Source organism: Taeniopygia guttata, chromosome 2 (assembly GCF_048771995.1).
Source record: "Taeniopygia guttata chromosome 2, bTaeGut7.mat, whole genome shotgun sequence".
Lineage (NCBI taxonomy): Eukaryota > Metazoa > Chordata > Aves > Passeriformes > Estrildidae > Taeniopygia > Taeniopygia guttata.
Window position 1 is genome coordinate 63411734 of NC_133026.1, and position 24371 is coordinate 63436104.

General features: G+C 41.6%; 1 protein-coding gene and 1 long non-coding RNA gene across 6 annotated transcripts in view; both read left to right on the forward strand.

Moving 5' to 3' along the window:
• FARS2 (phenylalanyl-tRNA synthetase 2, mitochondrial) overlaps positions 1-8290 on the forward strand; it is a 232483-nt gene extending 224193 nt beyond the window's left edge. For all 5 annotated transcript variants that reach the window (XM_041714574.2, XM_041714570.2, XM_072924102.1 and 2 more), the window contains one exon: positions 7931-8290. In XM_041714574.2, coding sequence (XP_041570508.2) covers positions 7931-8069 — 139 coding nt within the window. In that variant the 3' untranslated portion in view covers positions 8070-8290. The remainder of the gene's footprint in view (positions 1-7930) is intronic.
• Positions 8291-11893: 3603 nt separating this feature from the next.
• On the forward strand, positions 11894-23488 carry LOC140682315 (uncharacterized). Its single transcript, XR_012053873.1, has 2 exons — positions 11894-13437; positions 13957-23488. It is a non-coding gene; the product is annotated as an uncharacterized lncRNA (long non-coding RNA).
• Positions 23489-24371: the final 883 nt, after the last annotated feature.

The following is a 24371-nucleotide window of genomic DNA, read 5'->3' on the forward strand; positions in this document are numbered from 1 at the left end:
TCACAACAAGTATAAAAGGACCTTAAACATCTACCTCCTGGGCCTGGTGAGGATGAAACCAGTAACCTCAGTGAAGAAAGTCTAAAAGAGCATTCAGGCCTTCCCATGCACTTGTCTGTCATCTAGACCCTGATTTCTGTTAGTGCTCAGTGGAGATACATCTAAACCAGCTGTCACTACCATCCATCTTCTTAGGAGAATTAATTGTTTTAAATTCTCATATAAATTCCCTTTTTACTTGATTATTAAATATGGTTTAATTTGACAGCAATGTTATTTTTAGTAATACCTTTTGTAGCCTTTAGTATTAACATCTAGTTGGCAGAAAAAACTGCTAAATATTTATACTTCTTGTCTTTGATCTTTCACTCAGAAGAACTGAAAAGGTATCGCACTTAACATTTTTATTATAAATATTTTAGAAAGCATTTTAAAGAGTCCAAATTCACCTGTCATGTTGAATTTATTCAGAATGGGTTGGGATGGGTTGTCACTCTTAAATACAGGTAGTTGCCAATGGTTGGAAAGTTTAGAGTGATCCTGCTGTGGCTAAGGACCAGGAATGGAATTATTAACATCACGGTTTCATAGGAGGAGGACCAAAGCTTTTTGCATCCTCTTACTTGCACACGGTGGCTCAGAGGGAGATGAATATAAGGTCTTTGCACAAGAAGCAGAACTCTACAAAGTGTGTCTTCCAGAGCTGCTCTTTGCAAACAGATTGCATCCCTCATCCTCTCCAGTACAGACATTGCCCTTGAAGGGCACAACAGGGTTGTGAAAGACCTACCCAAGTCACAAAGTTCTGCCAGAACCACAGAGCCTGTTGCTGCCAGAGATATCTTCTTCCACTGCTGAATTACCAGGGATTTAGGAGATCAAGAAAATTGTGGAGAAAGTAGGAGAGCCAGCAATGGCAGAAAAGATGTTGATTTATTATGGGTTTGCTCACTGAAAATGTGACTTTTTCTAACAATTTCCTGGTTGGTAGCCAGAATGCTTCCTTCAGCTGCCAGCAGTACCAGGACTTCCAGGTAATGTGTGCTTCTGTTCTCCTCAGTATGTCAATATCAGCTATGCCAGCCAAGTTTCTTTTCCAGAGAGAGCGGGTGATCCATCATAGGAACTTTTTGCCTTGGCCTCTCATGGGAAATGCAGTCCTGCCATGGTTTCTGAACTGAACAGGGAAGGAAAAAAGTCAGGAAGCTTAGATGGCAATTCCCCCGAGACAGAATATCCAAATGGAATTATTTTGTTCTTTTGTTTGCTCGGTTAGAGAGTGTTTAAGTCTCCAGTGGTCAGTTTTTAAACAAATAATGAGAAGTATTACTCCTTGCATTCTATTTTGGTGAAAACAAGATTAGACTTTGAAAAGCCTTTGACATAAACCTTTTTCAGTCAAACCTAGGGAAAGTGAAGCAAAATAAAACCCTGTGCTGTTCAGAGAACAGTTATTCTGTCCCGTCTCATGCTGAGGCTATCGTTTTTTCTCTCTTACTTTCAGCATCCAATTATTTTTCTATGTTTAGTACATAAAAATAAGTCTCAAGTACTTTACCAATCAACCTTCTCTAATTTGCCACCGCAATGGATAGAAGTTATTTCACTGGATTTTGTATATATGTATCAGAAATTTTTATTTCTCCCATCTTTATTTCACCTGTGCAGTCCTTGTATCCTGTCATGGTGATAACTCTGAAGAAAAAAATAGGGGTTTGTGCCCTATTCTGAGTCTCACAGGTTTGCTCATGTTCTGATCTTTGTGTGCATGGCTTTCTTCCATTGCTCCAAGGCTCAGCCTTGGGAAGTTGAGAGACTCATTTCATACATAGTGTTGAATTTATGTGGCATGGTGAGTGCTCTGCAGTTACTCTGCTCTAAGTTAAGCAGGTCTTGAAGATATTCAGCCTCTAGCCTACTCTTGAATCTTCCTGGATTTAGAGCAGGATTTTCAACTGAATCACTCAATGGACTCACAAGCCCCTAAAAACAGAAGAGGCCCAGTATGAAGTGAAAGTTCACCTTCAAGAGGGACAATTCTCAGTCACATCCAGCTTTAAATCCACATGAAATTGATTTGTCAGTATTGGCATTGATCAAATATGATGGGAGTTCTGTCCCCTGAGTTTGATATATGATTTTCCCAAAGAGATGGAGGTTGGAGGACAAGCAGTCATCACTGTCTTTAAAATGAAAAGAAAAGACACAATTCCAAATCCCAAGGCTTTGTAGGTTTTTTCTGCCCTTTGGTGGCAGCAGAAGTCTGTGTCACAGTTAGCTTATGATCTTGTGGGTACTCTAGATTTTCTTTTTAGTATAATGGAGAAGATACTTTTCTTCACCTAGTGATATTTCATTGCTGCCTGCATGTAATGGATTCCATTACTTCTGATGCTGTGAGACATAAGAGCTTTTTAATAGGAAGTGCTTGGATCTGAGATGGGTTATCTGTATCCTTGGCTGGTCACTGAGAGGATGCACAAGGGAAATACTCTCTCAGTTTCTCGTATAATTCTATTTACAAGAGTTCCCTCTGCTTGTCAGCTGGCAGAAGAGAGCCCTGCACTGCTTATGGTAGTTCTTCTGTTGGCCTCTGTCAACAAACCAAGGTGATCTGTTGAAATAAGAAAAGGTCTTTATGGGCCAAAGTGCTTGGCCAAAGCACAACTAATTGCTTCAATTGTTCCATTAAGCATTTAGTGAGTACCTTAACAGTCAGGAAACTTTCAAGTGGAGCATGTGAAAGATTTTTTCATTATTTATCTATTTGTATCTGTTCCTGCTTGCAAGAAATTAGTTGATAGTTTTAGGCAGAAAAGGAAAATAATCATCAAGGCTTTTGAATTAATCCAACGTTTTTGAATGCTGGAAAATGACTTAAAGTGTACTTATGGCTATCTAACAGTGTCCAGTGACTGAGAAGCTGAAAGTGCTTTCATTTTTCATCCACTTTGCACTATCTAAACTAGAAGGTGTTATTTAATGGTCTTTTGCCATTGTATCCCATACTGTGCTCTACTGTGCTCTTTATCTCTCAATAATTTGGCTATTAACAGAATTTTGACCTTTTTTTTTTTTCCTACATGAAGAGGGAAGCTTAAAATGGAATTAATACTAAAGAAAGAATTAAAAGGTCAAGCAGATTTCAGGTTTGGTATTCAGATACAGATTTCACCAAGTCCAATTAGAAAAGAGCAAAAAGTCCATTACTGTCTCAGTTTTGTGAAATAGAAGAACAATATTTCAATCCAATCATCACTCAGTGAACATGTGTCTCTTTTGAAGTGACCACCAAAAAAACCCAATGAAGTTGACACTCTCAACATGTATATATTGGCCTAAACTATTTTTGAAGCTGAACCACCTTTTTGCCAGGTGTCAGCTGGAAAAGGTATGCAAGAGAAATGACTATTTCCTGCTTTCTGTGGGTTTAAAAAATTCTTTCATCTGGAGGTGATCTAATGCCTTTCACTGGCATCAAAATCACCTTAAACAAAAACATGTCCCTTTTTAAGAATATGCTGTGTGTACAGTGTGCTCTTCCAGAGAGATGAAGTATTAGCATTTGAAAGGACAGATGAGAATGCGTATTTTGGAAACACCTTTGTTCAGAGAATTACTGCTATATTATATGTGCATATCACCATGGTAATTGAAATATTTGCCACCGATGAGAAGGTATACAGCACAAGCCTTTTGCCATTTTCCATGATGTGGTTTCTAGCAAAGAGTGCTATTTGTCACTTTAAAATTTATGGTAGGATATTTAGCAGTTGTGCCTACTGTCATAGAGATGGATGTGGTTTGAAAGCATGAAACAAAAAGGAACAGGTAATGACATCTTCTTCTTGCAGTTTAATATTCTTCCCCATTTCCACTTAAAATGTGAACAGTTCTGGAACTGCTGAAGCCACAAAGCAAAACCAAAGCTGTGCTCTTTGCATGGCTTTGTCAGTTAGGATGCTGGTAACATAAAACAGTTTATTCCTTTCTTCCCATCATCACTGCTTTTGGGACATTGTGGCAAACAAAACAAGCCTTTCTCTTCCCTGAGATCATTCCATGCATATGATCTCTGTGAAGTGTGTAGCAGCCACTGAGTGAAGGTTTATGTAAGGGAATTACGTTATGAATCTTATGAAGGCAGATAGGATACACATGTCCATGGCAGGGATAACCTCAAGGAACCTCATTAACATGGCTCACTTAACAGAGAGAAAAAAAAAAATTCAAATGCTTGCACTACCATGTGTGTAGATCTTATGTTTTAAAAAGTATTTTGTAGGAAAAGGTGCGGTATAGATATCATGGTGAGTAGTACTGCTCAGTGAACTGCTTGGGATACAAAAGGGATGGCACTCTTTTTTGCTCTCTCATGCTGTGGCCGATTGTCACTCTAGTTTTCTGTTCCTCAAAGTAAATCCAGCTCTCTAGAAAAATATCTGGTTTTGTGTTGTCCTCAGCACTTAAGAACAGGGGTAACCCCATACAGAACTCTCTATGCTTCTGTGCTTTATTTAAGGCAGATGGAAAGTAGAACACAGTTAAAAGGTAAGGGGTTTCCTACTCAGTGCTGCCCCTTTTATCTCCCTCTTCCAGTACAGGATGGAGAGATTTTCATTCTTGTTATGGTATTGCATGTGGAAGAGATAAGTGCCAATGCCAAGCCTTTATTCTTTATGCAACATTTTGGTTACCAAATGACCCTGTGCTTAGTCTTATGTAATGTCTGAGACAGGTTCCCTGGAACGCTGAAGTGTTTTGCTGTTGGTAGCTTCTGAGATCAGCTTTCTGCAACTGCCAAGTTGCATTTAATGCATCCTTCAGTGATCTTCCATGCAGGGAAAGCTAACACACATGTATTAATTTTTGTTACCTACCACGCCCTTTTATTCTAGCCCAGGTACCAGGGTGAGGTTGCTTTCACATTGATTTTATTAGACTAGGGGCAGATTAAGACCCCTTAATTTCTTGTTCTGCTTAGGTATCAGGCTGAAATACCCATACATATACACTGACCTTCAGATGGACTCCACACAATGACTCTGACCTTGCAGGGACCAGCTCCCTAGCACATGAAGGCAGCTGAGTGCCAATTCTTGAAAATCATGAGGCAAAGCTCTTTCCTCCAAAAATCATATGAAAGAGCATTAGGCATTATTTCGCTCCAGTGTTTGTCCACAGTCTGCATCCTGTTTGCTCCTGTGGCATCAGAATAAACCCCTGTCCTCCTTCTCCCTCTGAGCAGTGTTTCACTGTGTTCACTGTGCTTCATTACCTGAAAGCCGCAGGCTGGTGCAGAGGAGACTTGTGACACTGAGATCAGCTCAAGCCTAATGGGAGAGGAGCCCGCGTGACTGCAACCGCACGGACTTGTCTGGCGGTGCACTTTAGGTAAATGAAGCCCAGTGTGCTCACTGTTAAGCTTCTACATTTTTTTTCCTCTTTTTTTTTTTTTTCATCTTTTTTTTTTTTACCCCGTGAATCTGCTGCTGCAGGTTTTGGCCTCAAAATTTTGTTTCTCAGGATAGAGAGCCACTGCTTCTGTATCGTCAGGCTGCAGCATGACATGCAGCAGAGACTTCATTATGCATAAGCAGAGCCATTGCTAAGGTAGGCAAACACTCTGTGGCTCTGCAGAACAAAAGGGAAGTGAGAAACTGAATGAGCAAAGGTATTATTTGCTGACAATAATTGTTTCCAGTTGCTGCTGATGGCAGGGATTAATCACGGTGCCTTAATTCTTTATTTGGGAGCAGGGAAATTGTTAAGGGAGGGAAGAGATGAGAAGTGCTCTTCCAAATCTCCCTTGAAAAGTTAGTAAATAATACTCTGGAAACAATGCTTAAGGTTTTGAAACTTACAGTGTGACTTTGAACCCTTATACTCCTTCTTTCTAATTTGTAACAGAGATGCAAATAAACCTAGCTAAAAGGTGGGAGGAAAATGTAGCATACAATGTAACATCCATGTTATGTAGAGTTATGTGTATTAGTAGTTACAACTTCATTTTTTGCCTATAATTAAATCTAGATTAATTACATTCAATGCAATCCCCATTTTAGTTCTGTCACACCAATGCTCAGCTGCAGCTAGCAGAACTCTAGTCCATTGCTGTTCTCTTCAACATCTACTCTTTCCTGATTTAATTACATCCTAAAGCTACTGTTTTTCCATAACACCCACAAGAAACTATTGTGTCCTATTCTGCCATATATTATTTGTTTTGGAATGAACCACTCTCTAGCATGGAGGGAGGGGGACACAAACACCTGAGTCAGGAGTAATTGTCACTCATTTGACCAAGGCCAGTGCTGTAGCTACGCCTACCACAGCTGACATCTCCATTAAGCAAATTTGTGTTTACATCACATTAAAAAATGATAATGAATTTTCACTCATGGGATATATTCCCAATATTTGCAAAACTTCAGGATTAAACCTGTGACTGTATATCTTCTAAACAGATTTTCAGCCAAAGCAATTTGCAAATGTTTTTGATCAGGTGTATTCCTGTAGCACCTTTAAAAATTGAAATGCTACCAGCTCTAAGGATATTTGCTAGCCTGGTTTTGAAAATAATTTCTGTTGAGCTCCAGTGCATTATCCCTCTTACTCAAATTTTTCACTGTCAGTGTAGCATCGGACCAAATAGTTTTTATTCCATTTACTTGCTTCCCCGAGGTTTGTCCTCTTGGCTGCTTTGAAGAGGTGGAGCAGAGCAGAGCAACACCTTCCTCACAGTTACACCTCCCCCTCTTTTCTCAAAGATTACTTTTCTGCAGCATTTAACCTGCACACAGGGAAAGCTCTTGGCTGGCTTTTAGCAGTTAACTGCAGTCAGCTTAACACGTTATGAAATGCAGCTTGCCCTTTCAGGTGCTAGCCAGATTTAATTTGTTTTATCTTCAGAGCACAAAAAAAAGGGGGAATGCTTTAATGAGAAGTAGCTTTTTTGGTTGTAAACTGCCAGTGGGACCAGGGCAAACTTCCCACCCTTGTTGGGTGGGACAAAATTGGTATCAAACAACAATTCTGAGGTAAAAATTATCTGTGCCTGTTCCTAGTAGGATTTGAAGTTGAAATTAATATCTTGAGAGTTGTCTTTGTGGATGAACACATCTAACCTTAGATTTAATCAAATCATCATAAGCATAAATGTGGTTCTAACATGAAGCAATTTTCAGAAGAGAGATGGCCCAAAGCCTGCTGACTGCATTTGTGTGCCATTAAATGCAGAGTTCTGCCAGTCTGGAATCTTCTTCTGCCTGATACTGTCTGGTTTCCTATAATTTTTCCCCTCAGATTTTCTCTCTTTCATTGAAGTGAGTGTTCACCTTTGAAAGAAGCAGCTGTATGGGCTCCATTTGAGACTAAAAAGGATGCCAAAACTGCCATTCAAATTCAGTACCACAGGCACTGCAATTACAGAGATGCCCTTGCAAAACTAGGTGCTCTTGCCTGCTTTTGATGGAGAGCAAGGAGATTTTTTTCACTCTTACTCAACTTAATGGTTTGTCCTGATTTTTCATTAACTTGTCTTTGCCTAGCCAGCAATTCTTAAATACTTTTCTTTTCCCAATCACTCCCTTTTGTCTATTGCAGTTCCTCATTCTCCTTTGTCGCTTACTTTCCATAGCACAGGGTAAGAATCCCTCCTCCGGGGATAATTTGCTCTGGTAAGAAGCTACCACACCACAAAACAAGTTGAGGTATGAGGTGGACTTCAGCAAAGTCCTCTGCCAAAATTAAAATTCACCTCAGTCCCGCCTCTCCAAACTGTGTATCTTAGCATTAAGATGATTTTCAAGCAACAAGGGCAAAATTAGACCGCAAATAAAAATGATCCAGAGGGTAAGTGTTTGGCCTCATGCATTTGCATTTGCAGGCAGACGTATTTATGAGTCCTCTTTTGGTTTGTGTTTTGTAGGACAAAGAAGGTCAGCCACTGCTACCGCATCGTTTACCGGCACCCGGAGAGGACGCTAACGCAGGACGAGGTGCAGCACATCCATCGGGCTATTGAGGAGTCAGCAGTTCGGGATCTTGGGGTGGAGGGCAGGTTCTAGCAATGCTGCTCTGGAGCCCCAAGGACAGTTACATTTTCCTTTCTTTTTTTTTTTCTTTTTTTTCTTTCTTTCTTTTTTTTTTTTTTATTTCTTTCTTCTTATTTTGGGGGTGGTTTTAGGTCACAAGTAGAGAGATGGGTTTTGTGACTGAACACAGAAACCAATTGATGAATGGCCAATGGTAATACTGGCAGGTAATAAACATTACTACTGAGAAATCATTGATGAAATGCTGGTGCTTTATTTTAAGAAATAGGGGAACAGCAGTAATGTAAGATTTCCCTCCTGTTACGATGAGAAATACACTGCCTGGTGGTTTTCTGTGTTGTTAATTGGTCCCTGGGTTCCATTAAACTGTAAATACTTGGCATTATTTCTGTGTTGACAGGATCTTCTGTCCATGCAACAAGTGAAGCAAATCAGAGACACAGGTTAGTTCAGGGAAGAAAAACCCATCCTGCCCCACCCCACCCCCAATCCCACTTTTTTTTTTTTTTCTTTTTTTTTCTTTTTTTTTAATAAGAAATGTCAGATTTTGCTTCAAGAAACCTTCCAATAAATACTTCTTGTGAAATTTGACTCTCTTACCTTCAGTTACAGAAAAGGAGCCAGTGTGGCTTGGGCCAGGCTTGGCTGCCTACAAATGCTGGGTCATAGGCAAGTTTTTCCTGTTAGATCCTCTTGCTCCCGCAGAGCTGAGCAGAGCTTAGTGAGGTGCTCCAAGCTCTGCCGCCTTCACCAGGGGAGAAGCTCTCTTGTCTCACTTCTCTTTGCATAGACACCAATGCAAGATAAGTCTCTTCCTCTGTCACCATCAAAGTGTTGATATCACCTATGGCAGGATGGCAGTAAATAGAAACTCTTCCCTACAATGCCCTGAAAAGCAGCTGTTTTGATCTCTAACAGTATCTTGCTATCTAGCAGCAGTGTCTGCTCAGAAATTTGACCTTTAAGGCAGGAAACCAAACTAAAATGGGATCTTCTGCTGTCTGAGGCTCCAGTTGCTTTACAGGATGCTTGCCTTTTTCATTGCAGGTTGTAATAAGTAAATTCTGGTGGTGGTATGGTGCTAGGGCCTGTAGAAATGTTCAAATGATCTGATAAATACTTGATGAGCCATTGCAGATGATGATATGGAATATAGGACCTGTTTTGGCTTGTGATAGCATTTCATACCGTCTTGCAGGTCACATCTGGTTGCTGTGCAGACAACATTCCCTCCTTCAGGGAAGAAGGTGGTAAAAATGCTGCAATGAACAGCATCTAACACTGATTTATACCTTATCAAGAAACATCTGTGCAGCAGGTTTGTACTCAGCCATACAAAGCCAGTTACTATTGCAGATGTGACAGAGGCAGAGAGCTCATTTTAATTTCATTACTCAACATATTTAGCTGTGTAAACAAATCCTAATCTAAATTGCTGTTGTGTTATCCAAATAACTTGATTATGAAAACAGTATGTTAGCCTTTCTACAAGGCAAAAGGAATGGGTGCCGTTTAGGCATCAGAAAAACCTACACGGTTATTTTTAAACCATCATTTACTAAGATCCATAAATACAGCCTAGCCCATTTGATGTTTCTCAGTCTTCTTAATCCTTCACCTTTTCAGAATTCTCAGTGATGACATGAGGAGGAAGAGAAGGAGGAATTCCCTGAACTGCACTGAGCAGCACTTGTAAGACAGGGCCTGATTGATGCTGTCACCCAGGGCAGCAGAAAATGTGGATATTAATTTTTGAAATTGTCTGTGGAGAGAGTACCATAACGTGTGTGCTGTATGACGGAACCAAGTCTCTTGGGAAAATAGGAGAACATCTGTGGTGAAGTAGTTCACAAGATTTCCCTTTTAATTTATTGATTAGTGAGGCTTCCCTTTTCTACTCCCCAAATCTTTCAGTTCTTCTTTGATTCTGATCAGTCCGTTTTGAGGGCATAGAAATCTGGGGAAAACAAGGAGGAGAAAATTGGACATTGAGCCTTTTTCACTGCAGCCACAGGACATCATGTCTGGCTTTGCAAGGCAGTTTGGGTGTTCTAGGATCAGCCCATATCCAGTCACTAACATCAGCTGTGTTTGACTCAATGATTTTAGAGCTTTTTTCCAAGGTAAACAAATCTGTGATTCTCTGTGTCTGGATTGCACTCCAGCGAGCACAGGCTTCCTGCAACAGCCAGGTCTTGGTGGAGTAGTGTTATCCTTTGAAACCTGAAAAATTAATCTCGCAAGCTAATAGGATAAGGGGGAAATGGAAAGCTTTCCCTGAAGGTGACCTGACACCATGGGATTATCTCTGGAGTATGTGTTTTCGTAGGAGCAACTTTCAGGCAAAAACATGAACCATTAAGATTAAAAAACCGAACAGCCTCTTCAGGAGCAAGCGTGATTCAATCATATGAAGGCCTGTAAAATCACATGGACTGGCTGTGAGCATAATATAAATACTTGGGTATGTTTAGGTTAGGTAAACCTTTGTCATATATGTTCTAGGACTAATCTACTCTGAAGACCTCTTGTTCTGGCAAGGATTCACCACAAGTAGCAAAGAGACCTCAGATCAAAAGGCATCAGTGTTGCACTTTTATGCTCCTGTCCTCTGGAAAATATGATCTTCCCTTCAAAGCTTGACCTTAATTTTACTGGGAAGTTTTGTATGGATAGTAGTAACCTCTCAAACTGTGTGATCCCTTGTGGATGCTGACAGAGTGCCCATAATCCCAAAGTTGTAAAAGCCATGACTTATTTTACTGCTGGGCAGAGACACAGAATGCCAACAGGACCTCAGAGACTGGACTGATCCTGGTGGGAGTATGACTGAGGAAGGTCCTTGGGACATTCACTAACCAACTCTCTAAAGAAAGGGCTGCCCTCTGCTGTCACTTGGCTTTTCTCAAGACATATTTAGCACAAAAGTAGATGAACTGACTTGAAGACCAAGAGCAACGTTGCTGCCAAGGTAAGATCTCTTGCTGGTCTCTGCCACCCTATAATCTGTCACATGAATATCTCCCAGCCTTGGATGAGCCCCAAGTCTAGTGAAAGGGGATGAGTGGGGATGAGTTCCCAAATACCAAAGTGATACCATGCCATGTGGAAATATTAAGGGAAGCAGCATTTAAGTAATTAATGGGCATGCTGACTGACTAGTGAGGGGCACAATACACTGCTTCTTGTTTTTAACAGTTCCTTGTGTATATTTTTGTGTGCCTCTGGGCTTTATATCAGCATCCTTTAATAAAAGAGGGGAAAGTCAATTGTAGCAAAAGAAGTTACAGGAGTACTGGCTGGGCATCTGTGTGACTGAACAGTATGTACTGTTTGAATGTTCTGAGTGCTGGTTTTCTTCTTAGTTGCCATTGGTTTTCAACTTAACTGTGATTCCTGAAAGACCAAAGATTTAGTTTTAACACCCACTTTGGGATCTTCCTAGTAAAAGGCAGCAAATTTACGATGCACTAAGCCTTGCCTGGTTCTGATGTTCTTTTTAAAGGTGCTGCAATGGAAAGGTGATGTGATTTAGATAGGCAGGAAATGGCTCTGTGTTTTTACCCTTGAGACTGCAGTCACCTCTGCCATGGTATTGCCAGGTGTGATCAAACAGTCGCACAACTCTGAAATCGGTTTTCTTCAGGGAATCCAAACTATATTAGTAAACCACTGGTGGTCATTATTGCCCTTCCACTGAGAATGTTACTGCTGTCCCTTCTGCAGTTGGTGGCTGCATTGCAGCACTGAATTTACTGACTTCCTACTCTGCACCTGTATTGAGTTTCTCCACTACTGACATATTGGTCTCAGCCCTTGAATAATTTTGTGTAGGTATTAACTTTTTATTAAAAAAATAGAAACAAAAAAAAGTTGTGGGCTTTTCATGTGTTTGGTAATTTTTATCTGCAGTGATTGGTGCATTTCAACTGTCTCAGGAAAACTCACAGTCAAGACAGGACTCTTTGGTGGTTCATTGAAGTAAACACAGGGAGTCTTGCCCTATAAAACAGAATTATGTCCGTCTCATTGAGTTCATATTTGGGTGAAACTAAAGAACCTTGTCTTCATTGTGGGTTGACTGAAGGTTGACTGGTGCTCATTAGTTAAGCCAGGGTCAGAAAGCACTCTGTTGCCACCACCACCCCAAACACACACAGAAGCAGTTTTATGCACAAGGACATTCTGTGTGATTCAGTGTGAGTGTATACAATGATTGTGCTGGGTATTTCAGGCTTGCTAGTTGGTGAACTATCTCCATCTGAATTGTTATAATCTGGGAGAGAAAATGGCTTTGTACTTCAGCTCTGAAATAAGTAGCCATATTTTTAAAGCTCAGAGCTCTCTTCAGCTAATATCTGCTGTGTGTCTTTGCTCAGAGATGACTGTTTCTGTAAAACAGATTTGCTTTCTGTGTAGAAGAGGCCATATTGACTAATTATACACATCCTGATCAGATTTTAAGATATGCGAGCATTGTCTCTGAAGGGCCACCAAAACTAAAGCAGTCTTGTGACAACCTTGACAAAATTTGTAGGGGACACAAGAAACTAGTCATTGGTACTTGCTACCTGCTTTTAAATGTTGGTACAACCACATCAGAATTTTAAGCTGAATATCTCAGAGGAGACAATTGCAGTTCAACACAGAGAGTGGACATATGCTGGGTGAAGGCATTGACTTCTCCAGAATGTGTTGTATAAGGTTTGATCATCATTAACATCTGATGCGTGCAAATGTTTGGCAGTTTTTGTACTTTTGTGCTTTTGTCAGATGGCCTCTGTTATTCTATTTATGCCCACTGTTAACTAAGTAGAGTCTGGTTTCTTCAGCCTTTTTCACTTGGTCTTCTGACACGACCTTGCTTTTTCAGTTCAGCTTTCTTACTTTCTCATACAATTCTTGCTGTTGAAATTTGGTATAACTTTAGTGAAGAAACAGTGCCAGGCTGCAGGCAGGGAGATTTATTATGCCACAATCTAAAGCCTGTGCTCCTGCACCACATTACTGCAGGGTCTCTCAGTTCTAACCCTCTGGATGCAGGTGATTAACACATGGTCCAGGGAATTGCGCTTCTGCCTGCTCAGTAATTTGCTGGGCAGCACTGCAGTCATCTGGAGCAGCTGCCACTTAAATGGGCAGTAGATTGTTCTCTTTTTATTTTAGTGCCTGCAGCTTCACCGTGTGCCACAGCCAGACGTGCTGTGTTGGTGTTTTTTGCAGCAAAGCATCAATTAGCTGCATCTCACAATGTGCTGCCTGTGCAGCCAATTCTGCAGAAGCCCTGCGTGCATGTAAATGGTTGTTCCCATCTCCATCCACAGATGGGAGGCACATCAAGGCCAGGGGTCAGGATTGAAAACTTACTAGACCCCAACAGGTATGATTAACTGCTTGTGGGATTTCAACAATGTCTGCACAGGATGGAAAGTGCAGGCTTTAGATATCTGTCCAAATGTTTAGTCACTTGGAAGATTTTGTAACCCAGCACTCGGTGACTGTGGTGACACTGGTGTCAGTCTGGGGGAGGGGAGCAGGTTTAGGGAGTGACCAGAGGGTAACTGAGAAGCAAGGCACTCATGTCCCGGGCTCAAAGTGCTGAACAATCTTCCCTACCACCATGCTCCAGGGAGGCACAAATGGGATTTTGGCAGCCTGCCTTTGCATTGGTACATAGTAAGCAATTAACATGCACAGCCAGGCTTTTTAGTCATCAGTTATTGCTGAAATTGATTATTAATTCAAGGAATTATTGATTCTCATGCCAAATCTTCACTCATTGGTGGTAGAGAAACTAATAATCATTCACAGGGTCATTATTGAGTGATCTCAGTATAGGAAGTGAATAAAACGTGTGGGAATGGAAGTGTAAGTCTGTGGGTTTGTTTGTGTCTTCCAGATCGTGAGGGGAGTGATTGATAAACTCAAGTCAAAAGTCTGGCTTGTACCCACACCAAGGCCCCTCTTGTTGGGTGTTCAGATACTTGGTGGTGCTTTCAGGAGGAACAAAGCTATCAGGGATCACCAAACAGCTCTCCAGAGATGTCTGCTCAGTTCCACAGGAAGCTCTTGCCTGGACACTGAAGACTTTGAGCACACATTGTGCCTTGCACAGCAACATGGCTGGAGCCTGATTGCCTTAAAACTCCTGTCCTATGCTCACGGTGCACATAACCTTATTGCCCTGTGCCTGCCCTGAAGCACTTCCTTTCCTTGGCAATCTCCTAAATTCTGGTTGATCTCCTTCCCCTGACTTCAGACCTCAGCTCTTCCCTTTCTACCACAATGCCCCAGTCAGTGCCTGCTCCCTTGCCAGAAGCTTGCTCAGAAGGTTTACAGGCTGGGGCCAAGAAAAACAGATCAATGCTCCCCGAGTATGTGTGTTAATGCTTGTGTGTCTCCTCTCAGCTGCTGTTTTTCCCAAAGTCTGCCAGAACATCATGCCTCAGAAGCCCTCACTTAAAGGGTTTGGATCCAACAAGTCAGTGAAGGTCAGAGGCAGTGGAAACCTGAACACCCATCTCCATTGCACACAGCCTTGCTTCCTTAAGCAAGGAGACAGAGAAATATCAGGCCTGCAAGGAAGACGCCTGAACTTTCAGTGTATCCTGACTGAAAGTTCAGGTGTATTAGTAAGAACACAATGCCCAGCATGGTCCCTTGCATATACTTTGAAAAAATTATTACAAATATATTTTGATAAACAATAACAGCAGCCTTCTTTGTGTTTACAAGCTGATGTTATTGTGCTGTATAGCTTGTGTCATTTTCCTTTGCACTTGTTAGAAAAATTTGAATTTGATTAAAAGCTAAATTATTTCCCAATGTTCCTGGTCTTGCAGCATTACTTCTTATGTTTGAACAAGGAGGTCAGCCCAGCCTTGCTAAGAAGATTTTCAGTACCTTACCATATTATGTTATTTGTATGTCACACACATCTGAAATTAGAGTGGGTTATGTGAGTCTCATTTCTGTGCTGTGGACACACAAGCAGGGTTGTTGTTCCCAATATTCTGTCTGATTAAAGATTTTTCTCTCTGCTGCTTTGCCCCAATACACAGAAATCACCGTTTTCCAAAAAAAATTCAATACTTTCTGGAGCTTCATGCTGTCAGAGAGCCAACACTCTTCTGAGCACTCTCCCTTCAAAGATCAATCAAATTTTGGGCAGAGAACTCCCTTTCCCACTTGAGACTTTTTTTGCAGCCTGAAAGACTTTCTGGCATCTGTTTTAGGCTCCTGTGAAACACCTGCTGCTGGTGACAATGCAGGTCTTTTTCCGCCTCCAGGGAATAAAGGTGACTTAACAGAAAGGCCAACTTTATAAAGACATTTGAATTACTTAAATGTTCTGCCATAATGACAAAAAAAAAAAATCTAGCCTCTTAAAAATTATGCACAGAAGTCAGTTTTGGTCTTTACTAGAGAGCAGGTTTGTGCAGTGATGGCATTTCCACATCAGTGCAGCTTGTGAGGCTCCAATACAGGACAGCTTTTCCACTGAAGGCACTTTCATTCATGTTTGGAAAATTGCTTCCTTTCTGTTTGGACACACATCTGGGGTCATTGACTGTGCCTTCTCTGCTTGTTCCCTAGCACCTTCTATGCCTAATGTTCTGGCGTTGCATAGGATGGGGCAAAGAGAGAAAAGGGTCTCTTAACTTACAGGGTCTGTTGATTGTTATCACTTTCTCTGGGCTTTGAGGGAAGTCAGCTGGAAGAATGCTTCTCCTAGCACTGATGTTCCAGTGGAGACATGGTTAACAGGAAGAAAAGCAGTGACATTTCCCAGAGGGGAGTAGATGTGAGATTATCCATGTGGGACAGTTGGCCTTGCATTCAGACAGCAACTGTTCCATGCTGCCAGGGAAAAGGTCATTTTTTTCAGTGTAGATGCAGGTGGCATCATACCTGGCCATCTCCACCTGGTAACCACCTGTACAGTCCATATGCTGAGCTAAACACTGGGATCACCATGGTGGCCACGGTGATCCCAGCAGCTTTCCTACATGGCCATCCATTAATTTTATACGTAAAACCAGAGTATCATGTATGGGAGTGTATGCAGAAAACTCTCTGGAAAAGCACACCCTTGTTATTAAACCCTCCCACTCAGTAGCAGACCTAAAAAGGAGGGATAAATCTCTCCATAAATGGGGGATGTTTTCTTAATAGTGACTGTAACCCTGACCTTTCCTACAAGATCTTACAGATCTTGAAACATTTTTCCAATCAACGATAGAGATCAAACGATATGCCTTTATCAGACACATGAACTGAAGGCTGGAGAGACTGAAGGGGTGGATTTGTCTCACAGATTCCTTATGTAGTACCTGAGTCCCATTCTGTAGGTGGCATGTGCCCTCAGGCATGAGGGAAGGGAGGAGGACCTTGGTGCTTTACCTGATCCTTACAGCACTGGATTAGGATTAGGCCACACTTCTCTGCTTCTCTGCATTGCAGTGGCATTTAATGCATTACACTGGAAGCTTTCTCCACCAAAATCCAACCAGGAGTGTTACAGTGACTTAAAGACAAAGGATGAAAGAAGGAAACTGTAAGACAACAAGGGTCACCAGGCATCTAATTTTCCCAATACTTCCACTCTTTTCTTTTCAAAGCACATGTTGAGTGAGGCTGAGGAAGCAACTGGCAGCACATTCACAGCATCGTGATCTTCTGTGTATGTGTCTTCTGCAAGGATCTCAGTCCAGTGTGTGTACTGAAATTGTGGCTAGAGCTACAAAGTTTCTGCCTGGGGATTTAGCATGTCTGGTCTGCCAGAAGATTTCATTTCCCCTATCAAGAGCACTTGGGCATCTTGGATCTGCTGTAAGGAGAGGGTTGAAATGCTTAGTGGTAAGGCCCTGCAGGGCATCTCTCTGGACATGAGAGTGCAGAGAACAGCAGTGCTCCTGCTTCCTCTGGTCCTTACCTGTACCAAGGCCAGTGCACACCCCCAGTGCTCACATTGGGGCGCCACAAGAACTGAGATTCACATGGTGGTGTCTGAAACACATTTCCTCTTGTTAAAGTCTGGCAAGTCTATGTGAAAGCATTTCATCAAGTTATCAAATAACATTTTGTTCTTGTCTCCACATGAGCATAACTTGGCAGTCCAGGCTCTTACATACAAGATTATAGATGCAGAAGCTCTCAATGCATTATTTTTCTTGCATTAACTTATTCTGTTTCCCCTTGTGCCCATGTGAATTTCTGTCATTCATGTCCTGTGGTAAGAGGCTGAGTTTAGCTAAGCTGTGTTAAAAAGAACGTATGCTTTGGGTCGGTTTGAACCTGTCATCTAGCTTTGCCTGCTGTCCCACATCCCAAAATATCCAGCACAGTCAAAACCAGGCCCCTGGTAACCAGAGAGGTACTGACAAATCTGGGTAGTTTTTGGAGGAGAGTGACAGAATTGATCAGGAGAGGTGGAAGCACAGGTAGATGAGTTCAAATATAAACTGATGCAGAGCCCAGCTCAGGAATGACTAACAAATGTGTGGTTTGTGAGACATGCAGCGCTCTGATGAGCACGAACACCCTCCCACTCTCCTGAGCATGAGAGCAGAATTCTTGGTGTGACACGCAGGGATATAACAAGGGCTAATAGTGTGACAGTCAGACTGACAGTAAGGTAAAATTTCCTGACAGTGAGATGTATTTTACTGTGAAACAGCCTTCCAAGGGAAAGGGCAGGAGCCCAACTGCTTTGTCTTTTTTAAAGCCAAACTGGACAAAGCATTAGGAAAGGTAATTTAGGGAGCAAGTGTAAATTGGCTGGAGGATAGAGTGGTGATCTAAGAGATCCTTTCCATTTCTAGCTCCTAGGATATAATGCTCTCTGTAATAAAGTTCTGACTGTTTTTGAGCTTAGGGGGTAACATGGAGATAAAACTGAGCAAAAATACTAACAATAAGAACTAAAAAAACCAAACTGTAGAGTTTGTCTAATAGTCACGGAAAGTGCCAGATTGAGAGTCCCTTAAGTTAATGGCACTATTCAAAAATAGTTTTGCCAATGGGAAAGTGAAAATTGCTACATAGGTCATTTTTATGGAAATGACATATTTTTAAAGAGTCCTGGTAGTCCAAAGTATACGAGAGCACATCCTAGATTTGGGGGTGTGCACGTGAGATTCATGTAATGGGAAATTGCTGTAGCTGACACTGAAATGCAGCAACCAGTGCACTGAAACAACCTGTTTTAATGACAGCAGTTTAAGATGGGGTATAAAGTCTAACTTCTGCAACTTAAACTGTAGAAGAATTGTCTTGGTTTGGCGGAATTGCATTAACTGATGAATTGTCTAGGCAGGAGTTTCTTTTGCCACTGCCTTTCCTCATGTCTTTGCTTTTAAAGCAGCAGGATCTGGCAATATTGACCATCCTTCCCTGGTTCCTTTTGGGTGGGCTGGGAGAAGTCTGCCAAACTAGCATGACCCTGAGACCCTCTAGACTGGCCTCCTTGTGTAGTTTTTATCTCCCTCTTGAAGTCCTGACTTCGGCCTCTGAATTCCTGGAGAATAAGGGCAATCTAGTTTCTTTTAGCAAAGACAAGAAGGGAGCCCTTTTGGAAAAATAGGAAAATGTGAAATAGTATGGTTTTTGTATGGAACCAGAACAGGCAGATTGGAAAAGCTGAATATATATTATTAACTGGTTTTGATATTGCAATTTTAAACTGAAATGTCTTGGTTGTCATTCACATAGGGAACAACTATTTTTCCTTTTTTTTTTTTAACAAGCGGTCACAAATCTGAAAGAAAGTGGCCAAAATATAGATGTTCTGCATTGTTTATCATTCATGAAATTGAACTTTCTGAGACAACAGCCTTGAGGAGTCAGTTGAAAGAGGAAGGAAATGAGCCAGGCAAGAACTTGCATGTTGAACATGTCATCCTTCTGGAGCCACATGCTCACCATGGAACTGACTCACATGGCATTAAAAATTGTTTGTTCTCATTTACATGATCTGCAAGACTGTGTTTAATGTAATATGTGTTAGCTGCACAATTAGTCAAATGCTACCCATTTGTTAATAAAGGGGGGAAACATTCCTGTATAAAATGACATTGACTACTGAGTAGCTCAGGTATTGTACAGTTTGACTACCTCTGTATTTTAGATAGATTTACCAATATTTAAGGGGTTTTTTCAACAGCCACTACAGATTTAGTTCTTTTGTCTGTTAGGTAGTCATGCAAAAATCAGTAAAAATTTTCCTTTTAATGTTTATATTATTCTTAGGGGTTCTTTGGAGCTTGAGTTCTCACTTTATCCATTATAAATTTTAGTGTCTCATCAAAAAACCCCATAACTTCTGGCCTGAGATAGAATCCTGCTACTCTCCTGCTTCCAAAATAACAGAGCCAAAAAAATATTTATTTATAAACAACTGATGTGACAGTCTTCAGCTTACAGCTACTGTAAACTTTCATGATCTGGGTTTCTCAGGGCTTGCAGGTTCTTAGTGTTATGGCAGCTGAAAAATGATAACACCAGCAGCTTCCACCATTTGAACTGCCAAAATTGCAACATTCCTCTGAAGAGACTCTTTTTTTTTGTTTGTTTTTCTGAACCTTCTTATGTAAATTTTTTCTCTCTAAAACCTTTCAACTAGTCCTAGGTCTTAGACTGTAGATTAGTATTTGACTTTCAGTAGGATGTTTGTTTCTTGACTTCTTTGTTTTATGAAAGAATGACTTCTATTCCTTTTCCATTTAGGCACCTTATAAATTCCACCTTTCTTAGTGATGCCACAGAAAATCTCTCAAACTGTGGGTGGTTCAGCCACTGTTACCTGATGCAACCCTCAGTCTGGGTACACTGTCTTGCTCTAGGAAAAGGATGGCTTCTGGCAAGAGGCTGTCGATCCCATCCCTCTGTTTGCTTGTTGGCTACTGTTATAAGGAGACTGGAAAAGGATGGAAAGGGATGGAAGGGATCTCACAGAAAAGCCATGGCATGTCTGAATCAGAGAACATTGCTTCCTACTTAAATGCTAAATTCCTGTTAGATACAGAAGGCATGTAATTCCAAAATCCAGGCTCAGAACAGAAGACAGATGTTGACTGGTCAGAAAAGTATAAGTACCATAATAAATTGTGTGGTTGACTGAAAAGGGGGTTGGGAATCTCCTTTTTATTTCCTGAAGGGGCACTGACCAAAGAGACCATGAAGAATTCACATCCCCTCAGTTCTCCAGCCTGTAAAGTGGAAATGATAATGCCAGCTTTCTTTTGCCATGTGTTTTGAGACTTCCAAAGGTGACACTGCATAGTCCACCTCATTGATGTGGCTATTTAACAAGAGAATGTTTATGCTGACATCAGGGCACATCCCAGGCACGCAGGCGCCATCCACAGTACCTGATGTGGGACGGTGAGATGGGCTACTCCGAAACCATCCCTGAACTTCAGCTGGTTGCCATGGCAGCAGAACCGCTTAGAGCGGCAAGGCAAGGGGAGAGTGATAAATTCTGTTAAGGATAACTTACAGCATCAAGGCTGCACTTGGAAATAGCTCTGGTTTTCTGGGTCTGGGCTTGCAGGGGACATTGCTGAGCTCTGGGATTTCCTCTTCTCCAGCTCACCTACAATGAACAGTATGGGCCAAAATGTGGAGAACTACCATGGAGAGAGAGCTTCAGGGTAGCTTTCCCTTGGCCTTTTGGTGATGGGGTGGGTGGGAGAGGCATCTGTATCTCTGAAGCCCTTCTGCAAGGACTTGGTGTTGAAAGCCAGTGAATACCATCTGCTGGCTTGCTTTCTACTCATCTTTTCATATGTGCTGCTGCCAGGTACTCTGTTAGTCGCTGGGTCAGCGACGTTCCTAGCACCAGGACTTTTCCTCCAGCCAGCCCCAGAGGCACCAGTCCCCCTCAGAGCCTAGAGCAGGAGCAGGGAAGGATACCCTCATCATTCATTTTGTGTGACTGGGGTCTTGAGATCACTGAATGGTCTGCTGGCAACAAGACAGCTGGTGGGAGGCAGATGCTAAAAATTGCTTCAAGAGAAATTGGAAGGTGTCAGAGAGGTCATTTTGGAAATGGGGAAAGCACCAAGGGGTTAGAGGGTGACATGTTAAGTGACATGAACTTCCTTGCTCTCTGCTGGCAGCATTTTAGAGTTAGGAGGAAAAACTGGTAAGAACTTTCTTGCTGATGAAGCAACATACAAATGGACATGGCTGTAGTGAAGGGACCATAGATTTTCCAAAGGAAATAATGGAAAGTGCCTTGTGAGCCACACGTACTGGTGAAAATTTGACTGAGTTTCTGAATATGAGAGGAAGCAGACAGAGGCCTAGGAAATATGTTTTAAAGGTAGGGGAAGCATAGGGAAACTTGAAAGAAAACCAAGATAAAATGGCAATTGTATATAAGCCCACAGAGGCACTTACTCTCTTGCTTTCTCTCTTACACCCACGCACTCAAGCACATCTTTCTGTTCAAAATAGTAGGGAAAAGATATCATAGATTTTATTCTCAAGAGTAATTTCTTTTCACGTGTCACTAACAACAAATTCTCAGAGCAAGGAGATAAATACTTCACAAAACTCATCTCCCTGCTTTTTCTCCCTTTCTAAACCTGAAAAAAAACAAGGAGGAAGGCCCCTGTGAGCTGTGGAGTTGAAGAGCTACATGTTGACAGCTCTTGGATGGCTGGAGGCCAAACACAAGTATTTGTGTGCCAGTAATACCACAGGAGGCAGCCGGGTGATTGCATGGGGAACCAGGGCTCACTTTTCCTGACAGGAATGGCTTTGCATTTGGGGTTGTCAGGGAACATGGCTGCAGCTCCTCTGAGCTTTCACTCCCAAAATGCTTGGCAAACTGGGGTGTTTCCCACCCATCATGTCCAGCTTTGCTGAAAAACCACCAGCTGGCTGCTCTGTTGTGGGAGTAGGATGCCCCTCAAGATGGAGCCTTTTGGTTGCACAGGCTGCACAGGGGCTTTACGCAGCAGGATGAAGATGGGTGGCTGCCAGCTGGGTTTGAACTCATGCCACCCCTCTAGGCTGCTCAGAAGGGCTGAGCTCTGGATGTCTCTGGGGAGACAGGGCCATCATGTGCTCAGACAAGGTCGGCATCATCTGCCCGAGTTACAGGAACAAAAGCTTGAACCCACCCTAAGCGTGCTCAGACTCTCCCTTTCCAGGGATGATCTTTTAATAGGGATTCACACAGAGGAGACACTTGGAGATTCACTCAGAGGACTGAAAGCAATTTGGATCTTTGTCCTGTATTTAACTGACACTGTAAACTTCCCTTCTGAGTACTGTAAACTTCCCTTCTGGCATAGGCCCTCTTGGCTTTGACTGGTGACTCCATGAGACTTTCCATCCCAACACACAATGAAAGTCTCCACCAGCTCATTTAGAAATTAAGTTTGTTCATTAGAGTCATGTCCCATGCAGAGAAGAAAAACATCCCTGGGCTGACGTGGATTTCTCTATTCTATACCATTCATGGTGGAAGGTTGGGAAATTGTAGTATGGAAGAGACGATTATTATGGCTCTTGGCAAGGAATGGAATTTGTAAAAGCAGATTTAATTTTTAAAATAATTGTAAAGGTTTTTTAAAAATTGTATTGTTTTATTTGATTTTATTTTGTGAAAGGTAAATAATAGTACCCCAAAATCCTTCAATCTACCTCCAGTGTTCTCTTCTTGCTACATGAAACTGCCAGATCTGAATTGGAAATACGCAAAAAAAATGTAGGGCTTTTTTATGATGCTTGGAAGAAAATGGATTTGCAGAGCTTCTCTCTTTAAATGTGTCAACATAAATGACATCCTAGCAGGTCTTGCAGATTGCATGGCATAGGCAAATAACTGCTATTTATTGCATGGGCTGTGCAATTTTTTACCTAGCTATTTCTGCCACATGCAGAATAGATGAAACAAATTTTCCTTGCACATTTATATATACATTTATACATTTATATAGTGCCTGTCAAGAGTTGCATGCCGTGGTCTCCACTAATGCTTATTTGTGCCATGATTCCTTATCCAGGATTTAACCCCTCCCAGAGGAAAACTACATCCCATCTGTGATACCTATTACAAAACAAGACAGATTCTGTGCAGTGTTCTGTCACACAGGTTACAAACAGCATTTTCCTTCCCTTTGTCCTCCTTAGTCTCCTCTGGAAAGGCAACCTAAGGCAAGTCTATCACAGAGTTACAGGAGAGACACCTTGCAATTGACTCTTTCAGGTCTTGCAGTCTTTCACCACCAGCTTGTTTCAAAGGCATAGCAACATAAAAGAGAAAAGCATTTAAAAAGAGAAGACAAATAAGTCAAGGGAGGCTCAACAAGGAAAATCCAATTCCTTCTGCATGGATATCAGTAACAGCTATGTATATAAGCCCATCAGAGTTAAATTGTTTGAGGCTTTTGATACTAAGGAAAAAAAAAATTAAACCATTTCTCTATTACTTCCTTCTTGCAATGTGTATTTCCAAGCTGTTAGTTACCAAACACATTATGCTCCAACAGGTCCTCTGGATGGGAATATCACTTCTGTTCCTCACAGCTGTCATCGGAGGGACAATGCATGCATCTGAAGGTACCCCTGGAATTTGCTGAATCAGACTCCAAGTTTCCTGCTACAGCAACATTTTACAATTCCTCTCTCCCTTGCTGACCTAAATATCTCCCTTTTCTGAAACATACAAATTGCATCTGTGATGCAAACATCGCGCCTGCATACGTCTGTACGGGATTTGCTCAGGCAGAGCTTTCACTGCTTGCTTATTTTTCAGAGTAAGAAAAATGAAGGTCTCTGTACTTAGCCTATGATGACAGTTTTGCAGCAGGAGAACACTGAACAAGAAAAATGAAGACTGCAGAAGTAGAAGGAGGAAATGAAAGTTGCTCTAACGACAGGGCGACATGAATTCAGCAATGGGTGGATTAGTCTGAGTGTTATCAGTGATGATGAAACACAGCAGACTGTGGTAATGAAATATTTATGAATGGGGAAATGATACTGCATTCTGCAGTGCAGCACAGGGAAAAGTGAAATTTCAAGAATACTGTAATAGCAAAGCCCTCCATTAATTATCGAAAGCAAGCTGTAATGCCAGTTACTATGACAACAGGGTCCCCTATGTATTTTGCACTATCGGGCAAGCAGGGGGGGGGGGGGAGAGGTGGGAGAAAGAGAGGGCTACTTCTATTTACTGGAGTGCATTGTATTAATTGTAATTAGGACTAGCCCAGCCAACGACTGTGCAATTAATTTCAATGTTAAAATTATAAAGTGACTATTGGCTAAAATACAGGGAAAGTCTTTAATAAGTGG